Here is an 18,211-nt window from a genome sequence, read left to right as displayed (position 1 = left end):
CTCAGCCTTACCCTATATGTGGAAGTTATTTGGAGAGAAACCACACAGAACTGGGACCTCCAGGGGACTTAAGCACAGAGGACCCCTTTAGATGGAGGATAGAAACCTTCTCAGGCATGGAAGGTAGGTAGGAAATGTTAGCGGTTAGGGCCAGGAGCATCTCATAGACAGGGCTGAGTTCAGAGACTTGGGAGATATATACTTCCTGGGTGGCTGGGCCAGGGTTTGGGATTTATAAAGAACCAGAGTGTGGAATCACAAATTTACAGAGCATGTTTTATGTCCCAGGCTCTCTTCTAAGTATATTACATACACTAAATCATTTAAGCCTCCAACAACTCTATAAGGTGTGGATAAATGGTCATTTCCATTTTATGGAAGAGGAAATTAAGGCAGAGAGGTGAAGGTGTTGCAGGAAGGGAGACCCCTTCCAGGGCCCAAGGGTGGGCTCTTGTCTAACACTCGGAAATTAATTGTCTGAGGAGACACACACGCTGACAAAGCAAAAGACTTTATTGGGATGGGGCGCCTGGGTGGAGAGCAGCAGGCTAAGGGATCCCAGGAGAACTGCTCTGCCACGTGGCTTACAGTCTCAGGTTTTATGGTAATGGGGTTAGTTTCCGGGTTGTCTCTGGCCAGTCATCTTGCTTGGCCCAGATTTGGTCTGACTCAGGGTCCTTCCTGGTGGTGCGTGCATCTCTCAGCCAAGATGGATTCCAGCGAAAGGATTCTGGGAGGTTAGTAGGACATATTATGGGCTGGCGTCTCCTCCTTCCTTTTGGCCCCTCCCACATTCTCCCAGTTAGTTTTCAGCAGCAGCGCCATGTTCCTTATCAGGACCTCCTGTTGCAAGAAACTTATGCAAGTGGTTATCATGGTGCCTGGCCAAGGTGGGCAGTTTCAGTCAATGGTTCCCTAACAAAGGGATTTGGCCAAGGTCACACAGCCAGTGAATAGCAGAGCCAGAATTTGCAACCAGGAAGCCTGGCCTCAGACTGCTCTATTAACTACTTCACTTTACTGCCTTATGTGGGAACCCCTAAGATCTGCCTTCCAAAGCTAGAATTAGTGGTTCTTAAAGCTTTCTGCTTCCCTTTGAGAAATTGGTGAAAACCATGGCTTCTCTCCCCAGAAAATGAGGACATGTACAGATATTTGCATTCAATTTCAGGGTGTCACAGCCCACTCAGAGCTGGTTCTAATCTAGCAGTTGCCCTTCCCTGCTGGGCTCTCTGGCATCTGTGTGGATGGGGCTGGGATGGCTACTTTCTACAAAGCAGAGGCTGTGGTGAGAGCCCTGGACCCCGAGAGTCCCCACCAAGGCCCACAGGTAGGGTGGCTGGGCTGGGACCCTGCATCCCAGAGGGCTGTCACAGACCTTGGGTACCTAGGCTGCATGGGCAGGAGTCACACACTTTACTGGTGACATGAATGTTACCATGTCTAAGAAGAATGGGGTGGGGGTGGGGACCGTTCTTGGTTTGTGTTCAGGTGAGCTGGAAATGGTATGAGTGTGTGAATGTGTTTATGAGAGAGAAAATATATCAGTCAGGGTCCCAGCAGGAAAGAGAATTCTACTCAGTTGTTTTCACTGAAGAGATTTAATGGATTTCTTTCAAAGGTACGGGTGAGGTTGAGGACACCCACAGGGACAGTGCAGCACCCAGGGCCTGGCAACAACAGGGAGCTGTTTCCACCCGGGCTTGAAGGGGCAGTGGGAGGAGACAATGTTATTGTGTGTGAGTGAGAGGTGAGCGTGGTGGTGGGTGTGGGGGGAGCAGCCCCTCCCAGAACCATGGTGCTGAGACTGGGCCAGAGACAGAGGAAGTAGCCCACATCCTCTCATCTCCCATCTCCCATCTGCCATCTGCCATCTGCCAGTGCCTCCCACTGGCCAAACCCAACTGGAACCCGCAGAGCAAGGGAACCAGGTGATGGAGTTTGATGGGAAACAATCTCCTGGAATGTAGAGCAGGACGGAGAAGGAGCTGGGCAGGGTGGGGCGGCAGCAGGAGACTCTCCAGCACAGAGAACAAGCCTCCAAATCAGTCTAGGACTAACTGCCAGCCCAGTGCCTCCTGCAGGTCAGGAGGCCCATGTCTTGACACAGGCTTGCCCCTTCCCGGCCTTGTAGTTGGATGTGGGAAGGGAAGACCTTACTGCCTGACCTGGGTTCTCAATCCCAGCCCTGCACTGGCCCTTGTCGCAGGGCAGTTTGGCGGGACAGCTGCCCACTTGCCTCCATTAATCTCGACTTCTATGTGTAGCACAGCCCCTGGGAGCCACTTAATTTAGTCCTCAAAGAAGTTTCAAGTCTGCCTCCCCTTTGAGGGTCTCGCTCAAACTGATGATATGTAATTAATGCTGCTTAATTGATATTCTTGGGACTTAGTCATAGGGGTTTTAGGAACCCTTGGGAGCATCTTTTGTGACATGTCAGGAGCTTTTCCCACTGGGTTTTGTTGCCAGGGACAAGAAGTAAGCTTTTCAGAGGGTGAATACCCTAATTTCCAGGCTTATTTCTCATTTGTACTTTCTCCTCTCTGGGAGGCTGTCCCAGCCCCTGGGGTCAAAGTCCCCTCACCTCCCCGACTGCTCAGCCCCTTCCCCAATTTCACACCACAGCCTCCCCAGTCCACACTTGCCACCTACCCAACAATTCTCTAGGGTTCTCTGCATCAGAATCACTTGGTAAAACAAAGCAAATTTTGGGCTTCCCTGCAGCTTTGTTAATCAGAGAATTCCTGTGCCTACCAGTGTTTGGTGGTCTGTGCCCCAGACTTGAGCAGTGTCAGGCCCCCTCCCATCCTTAGAGACCAAGTGTGGACAAAGGGCTTCAGAATGGAATGGAGGGAGGGACAGGTCCTTCCAGGGACCTGGAAGGGCGTTCAGGGCTGGCTTGGCTCAGGATTACCAGTGGTGAGGGGTTAACCTACCTTCCCCTCCTCCCCAAGCCCCCCTTAGCAGAGTCAGATCTCGTGCCTTTGTGTGCTTCCCGCTGCTAAAACCTCATCTCTCCAAGTCCCTGCTGGCTTGAAATCTCTAATTCTCTATGTAGAACGAAATACAACCAAATTAATTTTTCCTTTTTTTTTAAAAAAAACATCAGTTCAGCTGTGTTCTGACCGTCATTAATAGGGATATAAATTGGGTCTGACACGGACCCAGTGGCTTGTTGGATTTTTCAAATCCAAGTTTTCACATTTTTTTCCTTTGTTATTAGCCCAAGTAATGAAGGCTATAAAACATCTTTAGTAAGTCCCTGGGTTTAAGATTTCATTCACAGTAGTTTAGGATGTGCATATATGTTAATTACCCCTGGTCCTGGTAATTTATCACCGCCCAGCCAGGCTCACTTGTCCCCTTTCCTGCTCTAGGAGATATTGGGTGCCCTTGGAGTCCCCCTCCGTGTCCTGTTTCCAGGGGAACTCCATTTTCTTCTCCAGCAGAGATCAATCTCTAGGGAATTTCCCCCTATTGAGCTTCAAGTGCCATTTTAAAAGCAGTGCTGTCATCTTCCCTAATGGGTGTTTTCCTTGGAGTCTCTGCCGGGAGTGGAGGGAGATGGAAGGCTGCACAAAGGAATACTTGCCCCTTCTGGGCTGGGGTTTATATAAAATACTGCCGGAGGGATTTTTTTATTGTGTTTGAGAGAGGAAGGCAGTGCATTGAGGAGGAGGTAGGTCCCTTTCTTAAGAGAGGATTCTCTCGAACCTGGGTGTTTTCCTGGAATAGTCTACATTCTAGAAAGCTATTAGGAGAAATTTTCTTTGCATCTGAAGACACGCGAGATTAAGAATTAGAAAGGGCAGGAGAGGAAAATGCAGGAACTCTTTTGCAACCAGGGTTATAAGATCGTTATGGAATTTGTGGGGTGGGGCAGGAACCTAGTCTTATTCAACTCAATGTCCTGAACATGGCCTTGCACACAGGGAGGCTTCTATAAATGCTTGTGAAGTAAACCTCATCTTTATTTGGCTTTCATAATGCTTGAGGACTCTTGGCAGTTAGATGAAGTAAAAATATAATGAGCCTTGGGGAGTATCTCTGTGCTTCCTAGAAGAGATGCTGCCCGATTCGTGAGTCATTTAATAAAGCCAATTAGATCTTCAAATTAAGAAAATATATATATATATATATATAAATATAAAATGAGCTTTGGAGTTAGACATTCGTAGGTTTAGATCCCAGCTGTGCCTAGCTGTGTGAGCTTGGGCAAGTCACTTAACCTCTCTGATTTTCAGTTTTCTCACTTGTAAAATGGGTAAATGGTCACAGGGTTTTTGTGAGAATTGAATGAGATAATTCAATGATCCACTTGATCTACTAAGCATTCAGTAAGGGGCTCAGTAAATGTTAGTTTTCTTCCTTCCTCCTACCATGTTCCTACTGAGAATCTGTGGTTCTCAACTCCATCTGCATCTTAGAATCATGTAGGAAACTTTTAAAAAATACAGTTGTTCAGGCCCTACCCATTGAGATTCGGATTTAATTGGCCTGTGGTAGGGCTTGAGCATGGATGTGTTTTTTTGTTTGTTTGTTTGTTTTGCCACTCCTCCTGGCTCCTGGGATTTTAATTCCCCTACCAGGGATTGAACCCTCACCCTTGGCAGTGAAAGCGCGGAGTCCTAACCACTGGACCTCCAGGGAATTCCAAGCATGGGTATTTTTTAAAATCTCCTGTTAAAGGATACGATTTTTTAAAGATAAAATCATGATTCCCGTAGAAATATAAAATGAACACACGACAAAGATTTATGCAACTTATTAATCAATGAGGGACCCAGAAAGATGTTATAACTGGTTCAAATAATTCCAACAACACACACATATATGAAATCAGGAATGCTGAAATGAATTTACAAATAACTGCAAAATTGGTCTGTATCCACAGGGTAATAATCAAATAATCAATTGCATTCCACTGAGGAAAATCCATTTGCATTTCTATGGATAAAATCATCTGCATTACTCTATGCTTTCTATAATTTACAGAGTTGTAAAGTAGCTCAGAGATAATGAACGATGCAGACCTCTATGAAATCAGATACCTGGACTACTACGCGAAACAGGATGCCCAGTGATCTGCTTTTTTGTACATTTTAATAACTTTCACACTTCCCCAGCTAGGGGGGAGCACCCTGCCTTAGACCTTTGTATATAGTTCTGTTAACAGTGTTGTCACACTGTATTGTAGTTATTTGTGTTTGAGTTGTCCCACCTATGATAGAGAAGTCCTTAAGTACAGGATTCGTGTTCTATTTATGTTTGTAACTCAGCACCCACCACACTGCCTGGCCTACTTTATAAGTGCTTAAAAACTGTTGAATTCATAATTGAATTGAATTGGATAACTCTAAGAAGCAAGCAGAACGAGTATTATTCTCCATCTTCTGATGAGGAAACTGAGGCTTTGAAAGTCTCCGATCAAGTCACACAATCAGCTTGTGATGAAGTTGGGACTCAGGCCCTCTCATCGATTTCCTCATTCAACCTTACTTCATTCAACAATGAGTACCTACTGTATACCAGTCACTGGGAGCAGTGGGCTTCTGCTGTCCTTGCCCTCAGGACCTTATATGTAGGGCAACATGGCTTAGAGAACGTGAGCCAGAATGCCTGGGTTGTGCCTTGAAGTCAGCAATTATTAGCCATGTGACCCTGGACAAATTACTTGGCTTTTTGGTGCTTTCATTTTCTCATCCATAAAATAGGGAAGACTGCCATAAAAGGATTAAATAAGGTAATACGGTGTGAAGTGTTTACTGCAGCTGCTGGTGCTATAATCATGTGGGACTGTGAGCCTGTGACTCTGTTAAACACTGTGTCAGGTCCTGAACTGCAAAAATGAGGAAAACTTGGATCCCCCCCCGACCATTGCTTGAGAAGCTCAGTCTAGTGGGATGGAAAGAGTAGATCATTATTAGGTCTTGTGATGAGTGCAGCCATAGGGATATGAGGAGGATTATGGGAGTGCAAGGGAAGGGGTGGGAGTTAGAGAGCTGGACTTCCGGGGAGCTGAGTCCTTAAGCATTAGCGATTGGCCTACCTGGGGTACCTGCCAGGAGGTGGCTATTGCAGTGATTGAGGCAAGAAAATGAAGAGTCCAGACCAAGGCCAAGGCAGAGGAGGCAGGGAGAGGGGAGAGATTTAGCTGATGGAATTGATGAGAATGAGAGACTGATTTGCTGTGGGCCTGAGGGCAGGAAGGTGCCAAATCTAGTGCTCCCCAGATGGCCCCACAATGCCCTGGGTGGGAGGTTCTCTTTGCAGGTTTCTAACTTACTTCAGGGGAGAAGGGGACACCTAGCTATGTCCCAGACAACTGGAAACATGTTAAGAATGATTGACAACCTATTTAAAATATTTTCATTTTGTCTGCCTATCTTGTTTAGTTTGGGGAATATCATGCCCTACCATCATGGAGTGTACAGTGCTTTTACACTTTATCTTTTAGACCCATGTCCCTTTTTAAAAATAAAATCTCACCAAAAATATCTAGTGGATTGAAGACGTAAAAGAGCTGCTTTGATGGAACTGGTAGCCCGGAACAGTGCCCACACTGCCCCCCCTCCATGACATGGGAAGGCTCCTGGGAGCTCCCAGCCCTGTGGACCACAGTCTAGCCCAGTGGTTCTCCAAGGGAGGTCCCTGCACCAGCAACATCAGTGTCACCTGCATTTTTAGAAATACAGATTCTGGGCTTCTCTGGTGGCGCAGTGGTTAAGAATCCGCCTGCTGGTGCAGGGGACATGGGTTCGAGCCCTGGTCTGGGAGGATCCCACATGCCGTGGAGCAACTGAGACCGTGTGCCGCAGCTGCTGAGCCCGCGTGCCACAGCTACTGAAGACCCCGTGCTCCGCAACAAGAGAGGCCTCCGTGATGAGAGACCTGCACACCACAACAAAGAGTGGCCCCCGCTCGCCGCAACTAGAGAAAACCTGCGCGCAGCAACGAAGACCCAATGCTGCCAAATAAATAAATAAAATAAAAAAATTTATTAAAAAAAAGGAAGTACAGATTCTTAGCCCTCATCCTAAACCCACTGAATCAGAACCTACAATCTATGTTTTAACAAACCCTTTAAGTAATTCTCATGCCCAGAAATGGGGAGTGACTTACTTTAAGTCATTCAGGGAGTTTAATGGGATTTAATTATTGAGTGTCCAGTGTGTGCCAAACTCTAGTGTATATGTTGCAGGGGTTACCAAGAAAGTTAAGTCTCTGAATTAGTTATGCATTGCTGAGTAACAGATTGGCCCACAGCTTAACCACTTAAACAACAGGGTCATGGATCTGGGTGTAGCTCTGTGGAATCCTTTATGTCAGGGTCTCTCACAAGGCTGTAGTCAAGGTGTTGGCCAGGGCCTCAGTCTTCTCAAGGTTCAGCTGGGGCAGGATCCACTTCTAAGTTCACTCAGTGGCCTTTGGTAAGATTTAGATTCTCAGGGGTGGGTTGGCTGATAGCCTTGGTTCTTTGCCACATGGGCCTCTCCATAGGGCAGCTCACATCATGGCATGTGGCTTCATCAAAGTGAGCAAGCAAGAGAGAGAGGGAGCCTAAGACAGAAGCCATAGTCGTTTATAACATAACCTTGGAAGTGACTTGTGCTCTAGTCCAGTCTTCATTAGAAGTGAGTCACTAGCTCCAGCCCACATTCAAGGGGAGGGGATTACACAAGGGCATGAATACCACGAGATGGGACCTTAAAAGATCCCACAGTCCCTGTCTCTGCCTTGCATTTACAATTGGGGCATCAAATCAATACACACCTAATGCGGAATCAGTCAGAGAAGGAAGGTGGTCATAGAGGTGGCACAAGTTCAGTGGTGGCTCAGAGAGAAGTGATTCTCTGGTTGGAGGAATCAGGAAGGTTTCCTGGAGGAGGCGGCATTAGCAACGGACCTTGAAGGAGTGGAGGATGTGCCATTGGCTGAGAAGGGGAGGCCAGGTGGAGGCAAAGGCAGTGAGGTGAGCAAGTGAAAGGCCTGCTCAGGTATCCAGGTATCAAAACCATCTCACTTGAGAGGAACCTATATAGAGAAAGGGAGAATAAAGTGACAATGGAGATTGGAGCCATAGGTGGACGGCTTCCACTGTTAGATGTGGGAGCTCTCCCCTTGATGGGGGGGTGGGGGCAGGAGCTGGGAGAGGCGTGGCTTCCATCATTACCGGGTTCAGGACTGAGGGGCTCCGAGCCCAGTGCTCCCCTGTTCCACCAGCCTGGCCGTGAGATCCACGCCCCATCTCCTCTTGTAGTTCGGACGCACTGAAGTCATCGACAACACACTCAATCCCGACTTTGTGCGCAAATTCATCGTGGATTACTTCTTCGAGGAGAAGCAGAACCTCCGTTTTGACCTGTAAGTAGAAGATCGTGCTGAGGATGGAGCTGGGGAAGGAACCATGGATGGGAGGTGGGGCTACAGGACCTGTAGTGGGGCGGGAGTTTCCTCACGAGGGAAGGTAGGGGGGAGCTGTGATAGTAGAGGAACCCAGGGTTGGCCTAGGATAAAAGTGACAATTAGCTGAATCCAGCCCCACCTTCATCAGGAGGTGGGGAGGGGGAACAAAGGCACCCCCCCCCCGTTTGTCTCAGTGTGGGAGGGTGCTGGGCAAGTTACCTGATTCGGGGGTGGGGGTTGAGGGAAGATCTTGGCGCAACCCAGCTCTAATTCTGGGGAGCCCTTTTCCCCCCAGCTCCCCATTGACCTCTCCCTCTGTCAAAGCTTGTTCTGGGAGAGGGTCCCCTCCAGTTTCCCCTCCTGCAGAGGTAACTTGGCTGATGGGGCTCAAAGCATCTGTGTGTTTATCACAAAGATGCAGAGTGCCCCTCTCCTGAGGTTAAGGATGATGGTGGGGTTTTAGTCTGATGAGCAGGTGGAGGAGTGGTGTTTTGTTGTTTTTTCAGGGTCTAGGGTGATTAGAAAGGACTGTGCCCTAGAGAATTGTGGACTGAGTGGGGAAGAAAAGGGGTTGGCACCTGAGAGAGCACAGGAAAAAAATGCAGTGAAAGGAAATGACTTAGGAGGACTTGAGGCCCAGAGGAGTCAATGCAGCCCATTGTAGGGAAGTCACCTGGTGACACTTTGGAGAGAGAAAGTGCTCAGGGAAGGGGACTGGCACAATGATGACTGCCCCTCAGTAGGAGTTGTCTGTACCTAGAATGACTGGCTGCAGAGATGGCCAGTGTGAGTAGAGGCGGAATGCAGGAGGGAAGGGCTGCAGGTGAGGCTGTGGGTGAGCCAGCCCCAGGTGAAGAGAGGTGCCCAGCTGCAGGATCAGCTGCCTGTGGCGGGCTGAGGTACAGGTATTCATGCCTCCCTCTTTCCTGAGTGCTCAGGCCTGAGGGCAGGTTGGGCAGGCCTGGGCAAAAGGGAACAATCAGGGAAGGTCAAAGGCAAGGTACTGAAGTCCAAGGGCAGCTGAGCCTTAGCTGGGAAGATGGGAGAACAGTCAGTGAAGAGCAGGGTGGCTCGGGTATCTGTGAACCAGCCAGGGTGGCAGAGCAAGTTTATTTTATTTTTTCAATTTTTAACGAGGTATAACTTATATACAGTGAAGTGCCCAACTCTTAATAGCGCTACCCCAATGATGCATTTTGATATCCATTTACCACCCAGATCAAGAGACAGACTAGCACCTTAGAAGGCTCCCATTTGCATCTCCCTGCTATTACTCCCAGAAATATCCACTGTGTTGGTGCCTGGTTTTGGGGGAGCAGGGGTCCTGGCTCAGCTCAAGAATCCAGGCAATTTGGGGCAGGATGCCCCAGCTGCCTTCACCATCTCTCTGTTCCCTGCAGATATGATGTTGACTCCAAGAGTCCTGATTTATCCAAACACGTGAGTTCTGCCAGTGCCTGCCCAGCAATTCTGAAAGTCTCTTAAATGCCAGACTCTGAGTTGGCCTTGGGCTTCAATGTGACACAGAATGTGTCTGATGCTGCATCCTGTCATTTCAGAGCCCTCATACTTCCAGGGGTGGGGTGATGGAGGAGGTGGGATGGCTGTGAGCAGAGTGGGTGACCGTGGTCTTTTCTGTACCCTGGATGTGCAGGATTTTCTGGGCCAGGCCTTCTGCACCCTTGGAGAGATTGTGGGGTCCCCTGGGAGCCGCCTGGAGAAGTCCCTCACGTAAGTGTTCAGGGGAGTGGGACCTGTCTGGTTTGCTTCCTCAGTGATGGGCCAACTTCCTGTTCATCCTTGCTGAGGGCTGGCTCAGGGGAGGGGCAAAGCAGTCAGCCAGTCATAACAGACAATCGGAAATAAGGAGACCTCGTGGGCCTTGCCCTTGCAGGGCCTTTAACCCAGTTATCTTGGAGGGACCCTGGCTCAGTTATTAGAACCCCATGTTCCTTAGCATGGCCCGAGATACTATCTATCCCACTCCCACACCCCACCCCATCATTGTATAGGGAAAGAAACTGAAGCCCAGAGAGGGAAATTGATTTGCCCAAGGCCACACAGCTAGGAAGTAGAAGAGCTGGGAGTTGAACCCAGGGATCTACTCACAAAGAGTATTCCTCAGATTGTTCATACCTTGTGAGGCCAGAGCTGGGCATGGTGAGGCCCTCCCTATCCCACCCTGCCCTTGCATCACAGAGTTTTAAGTGCTTTTAGGGGAAGACTATTACACTGAGCAGGCTCTGGGATGTGGAGTCCCAAGTCTTGTCACAGTGGAGCGTGAGGGTGGCTTCAGGGACAAGCCAGATTGGCCAGGTGATGGGGTGACCTCTCTTGTCCCTGTTTCAGGAAGCCCCAGGAGTAGGGCCCAGGCAAGAGAGGCCTGCACACTAGGACAAGTGTCCAGGTCATAGGGCAGGGTGGGCAGAAAAGCCCCCCACTTGCTTCTGCCAAGTTCACACTGAATGCTGTCCCCTCACCGTGATCAATAACTGCAGAATGTGTTATTGTGTGTGTGTGTGTGGGGGTCTCTCTCCCAGGCCCTTGTCTCTGACCCCCAGTAAATGTGTGGTAACTTCAGGGTCCCCAGAAATGCCTCACTGTCCCCCCAAACATCTCTTCCTCTGGGTTCACAGAAAATAGTGATAAATAGCTATCATCTATTGAGAACAGGGAGTAAACTTATGTTTGGGGGCTCTGAAGTTTATAGAGTTTGGGGTCCCGGGAGTGAGTTTGTGTCGGCCCCTGTCAGTTCCCCACTACCTGGATCAAATACACATGAGTTATTTGGGTGTGTGCTGTCCCCTGACCCTCCTTTGGTGGAGGGACACACCTTCAACAGGGATCAAGGAAGACTTGGGTTAGGGGATGGCTAGTGGGAGGAGCCTTAAAGGGTAAGCGGGATCTAAAATGTCGAGATGCTGGGTGTTGGTGAAGGAGGGGGATCTACTCTCCCCACTGAAGACACATGAAGTTTTCATGTGTCTAAGTCTAGTTGTCTCCCAGGCTAGACCTATGAATGGCTCCCTTTCATTGGGCATCTGTTCTGAACCAGACAGTCTTTTGTCTCCATGGCCTCATGTGATTATCTCAGCAATCTCCCCATTTCACAGCCCGAACACTGAGGCTCAAAGAGGTAAAGCAGAGGTTCTCAAACTGTAGCAGGCATCAGCACCACCTGGAGGGCTTGTTTAGTACAGACTACTGGGCTCCAACCCCAGGTCTGGGCAAGGACCTGAGAATTTACATTTCTAACACATTTCTAGGAGCTGTGATGCTGCTTGCCTGGGGACCACACTTTGAGAACCCCTGGGGTGGAGCTGCCCAGGGCTTCACAACAAGGTTTGGGAAGAAGACCTCTCCTTCCTCTGGCCTGTGGCTCTTGGTCCTGTTTTGATGTTTGACCCAGAACAGAAACCTGTCTCCAAGAATCTAGATGCCAAGTGCTCTGGCCTCTCAGGATGGGGATACTCAGCTCATGACCTGCTCTCTCTCTCTCCACAGAATAGGAGCATTCAGCCTGAATTCCAGGACAGGCAAACCCATGCCAGCTGTATCCAACGGGTAGGCCACCAGACATCTCTAGCCCTGGAGTCCTCAGACATTCAGCCAGCTCTGCAGAGGGGGCCTCAGAGTCCTGGCCCAGTCCCTGCTCCTACCACTGTGCCTTCAGCCCTGGTCAGGGACACAGAGAGGGTCCTGGGTCCCTCCTAAAGTGGCACTTTGGGCCACTCCACAGCTGGCCCTCCCCCCCCGTCCAGGCTAGAGCTCCAGCATCCCCAGCCCCAGTGGCTCATAGGACTTCAGGGAGCAAGGTGGGGCTTAGAGGTAGGGGCTGTTTCTGGGAATCAGCAGGGGCTGGGCACTCTTCCTTCCCTTCCTCTCCCCCCGGCCAGTTTTCTTCCACCTCCCACCTCCTCTCACCTTTCCCCTCTCTTCTCTTCATCTCCTCCCCGTCTTCTTCTCCATTGCTTCCACTGCTGGATGTCAGCCTGCTCACAGAGTAGGTTCCGCTAAATCCTTACTCTCTGCATTTGCTTACCAGCAGTGGCGGGCTGGCCTTGTTCCTCCAGCCCCCACCCTGAACGTCTGCTTTTGGCTGGCCTCACGCAGATATGGCAACCAAGACCCTCCCACTCTTTCCCTTTCCCCTCCTGGTTGGAGAAAGGGTCCTCACCTGGCAGGGGTGGGGGAGCCAGGGTAGGGAGCATCTGCTTGGGGGACCAGCCTGGAGGTGCCTCTGGAGATGAGCGCTTTGGCTGAGTAAGCAAAGCTCCACTGGCCTTTGCAGAGGGCTCCTAGAAGTTGGGGTCCCAGCAGCTGGATTGGCCACCAGACTAGCGGGATGTGGGAAAGAGGCCTTCAGGGGACCCAGGGATGCTCACAGCCCAGGAAGTATATGGATGCTAATTTATAAGAAGAGTAGAGAAGCAGCAATTGGAGAGGGAGCAGGAGTCAGAGAGAGAAACAGAAAGGGAGAGCAAGAAAGACCAGAGGGAGGGAGGGAGGGAGGGAGGGAGGGAGAGAGAGAGAGAGGCCGAGCGAGCAGGTGGGAGCAGATTGGGGCTTGAGAGCGTGGAAGGAAAAATTGGAAATAGAAGAGGGGCTAAGAGGCAAAGAGAGGAGCAGATGGAGTACCATTGGACAGAGGAGGCTGGTGTGAGGATTCTATCTCCCTGGTCAAGCAAATCAATCTTTACTAGCAAGGAGGGCCAGATTGGGGGGCGGGGGAGGTAGGGAGGGGCTTTGGGTTACTCAGCTCAGCTGCCCAAGTGTAGGGGGACAAGCTGTCAGGCACCGCCACCTGCCTATGGCAGGGGAACCTCGAGATGCAGCCCCTGCTCTGCTCACCTGATTTGGAGAGATTTGGGCTGTCTCATCAGCCTTCAGGGCCGGCTCCCATGCCTCCCCTGTTTGAGAACCTCTCCCTTTAAGAGCTGGCACTGGGGAGAGCTCCATCAATGGTTCTCAAAATGTGATCCACAGTCAACATGCTGGTGGCCCTGAGGCTGGCCCAAGTGTGGGGCTGGATTTTATCAGCTTTGCACAATTGTAAAGGAAACAGGGCAGGGAGAGAAATGGTGCTCTTGAGGGCCTTCTCTGTGCCAGGCACTGTGTGTGTGCATATTAGTTAGTAAAATGGATGCTACAATTACACCCATTTTATGGGCCAGGAAACTGAGACTCAGAGAGGTGTAGTAGTGAGCCCAAAGTCACACAGCTACTGGACAACATGCCATTTTCTTCTCCCTCCCAGTGGCCCCTGGCTGCACTGGGACCCCCCTGGGTTAGTCCTAAACAATCGAAGTGGGATGGGCTGGTGCCTGGGGGAGGGGGCCCTCCTGATCAAAGGAAGAGGTAGTGCAGATCCCCTGGGTAGAGCTCCACCCTGGGAATTGCCCTCCTAGAGGGGATTCTCTGGGTGGGTTGACTTCATGTCCTGGTTGCCTCCCTCAAAGAGGAGGCACATGGTTGGCCGGGATCTCTCTCCCCCAGAGAGACCCCAGCCAAGAAGTTTAAGAGGAGGGAGCCATGGGAGAGGGCCCGGCAAGCTGCCACCAAGAGCATACCAGTCCTCCTGCTTTACCCCCTCTTACTGCTCTCCCACCTACGATGAATCAGAGTGGCTCAGAGCTGGAATGTTCCAGGACTCTGGGGATCAGCTGGGTGCAGGGTGGGGTGGCTAGCCCACGAGGTCTTTTGCCCACAGAAGTGGTCTTTGGATGGAAAGTTTGAGGACCACTGGTCTGGAAGCCTCCGGGTGAGTCTGGATGCTTTTCCAATTCTAGGACTTTCACTGCAGACAGTACCCTTCTTGGCGGGCTTTTGGGGAGCAGGGGGCGGGGCAGCTCCAGGCCTGGGGGCCTGGCCCAGGAAGCAGTACCCTAGGCCACAGGAGACTGTGTCTTCTTAGGGGCTTTGGGGCAGATCTGCTGGATGGTTGGGGGGGGGCGGGAGGAGGATGAAGAGGACTGATTCAGGGAGAGTTCAGGCTTGCGGCTCTGTCTTTGTTTGACTTTCCATTCTTTCATCTTCTCCTCTCCCAGTGGTGTCCCAGGGAAGAAATGTGGCACCATCATCCTGTCCGCTGAGGAGCTCAGCAACTGCAGGGTGAGTGGCAGAGGGACTCCAGGACAGGACCTGGTAGGGGTGGGGATGAAGCAGTGACAGAGAGCAAGCTGGCCTCTCTGTGACCGTTGTGTGTCGTTGGAGGGACTGGGGGAAGACAGGGCTCCTCAGTCTGACCTGGCTGTCGTAGAAGTCCACAACATCGGAGCTAGAAGGTGTCTTCCCTTTTTACAGCTGAGCTGAGGCCCAGAGACAGGAGGAAACTCGCCCACAGTCAGCAGCAGAGCTGGGCTGGGAGCCCTGGTCCACTCCCCATCATGGCCACCGCTCACTTGTCCTTGAGCCAAGACTGCCTTGGCACTGACACTGGCAACAGAGGGGCCTTTTCTTGGAGCCTGGGCGCTTGGCATTTAGTTGTCATTTTTCACTTTTAGCTCTGGAGTAGGGTGACACCCCTGCATGGGGCTGAGGGAGAGAGAGCATGTGGTATGTGCGTGTGTGTATGTGTGTGTGTGTGTGTGTGTGTGTGTGTGTGTGTGTGTTGGGAAGCCAGAGTCTGCAATCCTAGGCAGCCCTTGGTTTTGCTTCTTCTGTGGGACTGTGGAAAAGAAGGAGATGGGGACAGCTGGCAGGTAGCCAAGCACCCAAGAAGGGGCTCAGGGGACCCAATAGCTAATAATGTTGATAAAATGCAGTAATGATGATAGTTTCTCTCTGTCAATGTCTGGGCATTTTACATGTTATCACTACTTCTGACAACAATCCTAAGAGGTAGGGTAACCACTGTTATTCCCATTTTATGGATGAGGAAAGTGAGGTTCAGAGAGGCTAATCACCTGTTCAAGGACAATAAGTGGTAGAGCCAGGGTTCTAATCCAGGTCAGCCTGATTCTGAAACCCAGGCTTATTCCCCTAAACTACCCAGGCTTGCATGCCCCTTAGGTTAATTAGGAGCCACAGGTGAGAACGTAGAGTGTCATAAGGAGAAAAGGAGGAGACAGTGACAGTGTGAGCACAAGACCAATTCTGGGGTAACCTGGGAACTCAGCTTCCTATGGGGCTGGATCCAGCTCAGATTAGAGGGCCTGGGAGGGATGAGGAGAAACAGCATTTTCTGACCTTCCTGGGAAGGCAGTATAACTATTGTATCCATTATCTATCAGTATTTACCATATTAGAAGTTAAAATTTAGGGACTTGGGCTTCCCTGGTGGCGCAGTGGTTGAGAGTCCACCTGCTGATGCAGGGGACACAGGTTCGTGCCCCGGTCCGGGAAGATCCCACATACCACGGAGCAGCTGGGCCCGTGAGCCATGGCCGCTGAGCCTGCGTGTCCGGAGCCTGTGCTCCGCAACAGGAGAGGCCACAACAGTGAGAGGCCCACGTACTGCAAAAAAAAAAAAAAAAAAAAAAAAAAATTGAGGGACTTCCCTGGCAGTCCAGTGGTTAAGACTCTGCGCTTCCACTGTAGGGGGCGCAGGTTCAATCCCTGGTTGGGGAACTGAGATCCCACATGTGGCGGCACAGTGCTGCCAAAAAAAAAAAAAAGAAATTTAAATTATGTATTAATTCATTTAAAAATAACAATAGTTTAACCCATTGTAGGTTAACAGAAGTAACATCTTTTTTGAAAAATAAGTATATTTTCCAAAATAAAAGTCATTTATTGAGAAGAGTGCTTTGCTTTATATTAAAAAAAATTGCTTTAACGTCTGGCTTAACAGAAGAGCTGTATTCTCATATCAGCTTCTGCAGTCAATCTGTTATGATATCATTGTTGGATAACTTCTAGAAAACTCCATGTCTTATCAGCATTATTATGAAAATAGCTTTGGCCTCGTGGACTCCCTTGGGTGTTCCTGGTCCATACTTTGAGAACTACTGGTATGTATGGACGTATAAATTGTTAGCCAATATTAATTGAGTGATTATTCTGAGACACACACTGTGCTAAGTGGTATATAGTATCAGTTTATTTATCTGATGTATTATAATATGTAATGTAATCCGTAGAATGATGTATTATAATATCTGATGTATTATGGTCCTCATTTTACAGAGAGGTTAAGGGACCTGCCCAAGGTCACACAGCCACTGAGTAGAAGAGATGTGAGCCCAGGCAGTCTGGTCCTAGAGCCAGGGTCTTTAATGACTAGGCTGTAGTGTCCCAAACTCTGCTTTCAGGGGCTTCCAGTTGGAGAATAAGACACAGAACTGTTAGGACAGGGCAGTATAACAATGACCAAACCATCCCAAACACAATTGCTCAATCTGGTTTCTCTACTTGTCTGTTTACCTCAGTGGGTCTGGAGGAACTTGACCACAAGACTAAACCTCCCCCTAGTATACACCCAGCAGAGGGCGTGACGTGCAGTAGGTGATCACAGGGATTCTTTTGTGAATCTGTGATTGAATGAACAGGAAGCACAAACCAATGTTTAGTAGCAGGTGATGATGAAAACTCCTATGCCTATATATGCTGGCGACCTCAACGCTGTTAGAGTCCCAACAAGGGAGAGAATGCAGCTGATGCATAGACTAGAGCTTCTGTTCAAGCTTCCTGAGCCTCAGTTTCCCCACATGTATGCTGGGGCTGATAGGGTGGCTGTGAGGATCAAAGGAGATCGTGAAGGTGACTGTGCCTAGCAGGGGCTGGGCTCCTAGTGGGTGTCTAGGAAAGGGTGAATCTGAATTCCCTGAAGCCTAGATTCAGTTTGCCCCCATGCTTATAACTCAGTCGGTGACTTCCTCCCTAGTTTATAATTAAAGAAAGTAATGTAAGTGAAAGTGCTTTGGAAATTCTAAAGCTCTAGACAATGCTGGGTGCTGTTATTCGTCTAGTTTTCCAGGATTGGTAAACAGTCTGGGTTTAATACCACTTAGGCTGTGCCTCCTCCTCCTCCTTCCCCACTCCTCCCTTCCCCTCCTTCATCCAGGGATGACAGCAGTTTCTTTGATTTAAGCTGTTTCAGAGCAAGTGGGGGTTGGGGGGCTCCCTCCCTTCCTCTTGATATAGTCAGCTCCTTTTCTTTTGGGGCATCTTTGGCTGAGTTCTGTCTTTCCCTAGAATACTTGCAAGGAAAAGAGACTAATTCCCAGCATCTGGCTGAATTAAAATAATTACATCTGAACGGCTTTGCTTCTGTCGTTCCAGCATTCAGTAGGAGGATCAAAGGAAGAGGGTGGAGTCTGAGAGATGGTTTTTCACCAGAGCAGGGCTTCCTGCTCAAATGGATATATTCTGCCAAAGCAGACAAACCTTCCCTTCATCCATGGGGATGGTGTGGGCGGGCAGGGACCAGCAAAAGATTAGAGTAGACTCCAGCGGGTCACCAGCGTGCTTTGATGGGTTATAGAAAAACCCTTCTCATCTGGAATTTAAATACCAAGAAAGTTCCAACAATCCGAATTTGATCCAAAATATTATTCAGTAATACTTGATGTTGACAACGACGAGTTAATCTCCTGAAGGGGCCCTGAATGACCAAAGAGTTCATTATGCTCATCAGTAAAACAATGATTTTTCCGTGTAATACTGAGCAGTATTTGCATAGTCCTCACAGTTGACCAAGACTCTCATGTTAACAGTCTATTTGATTGTCACCATGGGGCTCAGGGCTGGGTAGGTATGAGTAACCCAGTGCACAGTTGCAGAGAGGTTGAAGTGACCTGCCTAAGATTGCAGGATTATAGCCCAAGCCTTGGTTCAGGGAGTCTTTCCCTCACCCAGGGAAGTC

General features: G+C 49.7%; 1 protein-coding gene across 4 annotated transcripts in view; it reads left to right on the top strand.

Moving 5' to 3' along the window:
* CPNE5 (copine 5) overlaps nucleotides 1-18,211 on the top strand; it is a gene marked incomplete at both ends in the record, with an annotated part of 90,422 nt that overhangs the window by 32,629 nt on the left and 39,582 nt on the right. For 2 of the 4 annotated variants that reach the window (XM_079713149.1, XM_079713148.1), the window contains 6 exons: nucleotides 8,261-8,364; nucleotides 9,807-9,846; nucleotides 10,061-10,137; nucleotides 11,911-11,970; nucleotides 14,117-14,167; nucleotides 14,454-14,517. In XM_079713149.1, the coding sequence (XP_079569275.1) occupies nucleotides 8,261-8,364; nucleotides 9,807-9,846; nucleotides 10,061-10,137; nucleotides 11,911-11,970; nucleotides 14,117-14,167; nucleotides 14,454-14,517 (396 nt within the window). The remainder of the gene's footprint in view (nucleotides 1-8,260; nucleotides 8,365-9,806; nucleotides 9,847-10,060; nucleotides 10,138-11,910; nucleotides 11,971-14,116; nucleotides 14,168-14,453; nucleotides 14,518-18,211) is intronic. The other 2 variants (XM_079713150.1, XM_079713151.1) reach the window with 2 other exon arrangements.

Source organism: Hyperoodon ampullatus, assembly GCF_949752795.1.
Source record: "Hyperoodon ampullatus genome assembly, chromosome: 10".
Lineage (NCBI taxonomy): Eukaryota > Metazoa > Chordata > Mammalia > Artiodactyla > Ziphiidae > Hyperoodon > Hyperoodon ampullatus.
Note: the sequence above shows the minus strand (reverse complement) of the source record. Positions and strands in the feature narration are given on the sequence as shown.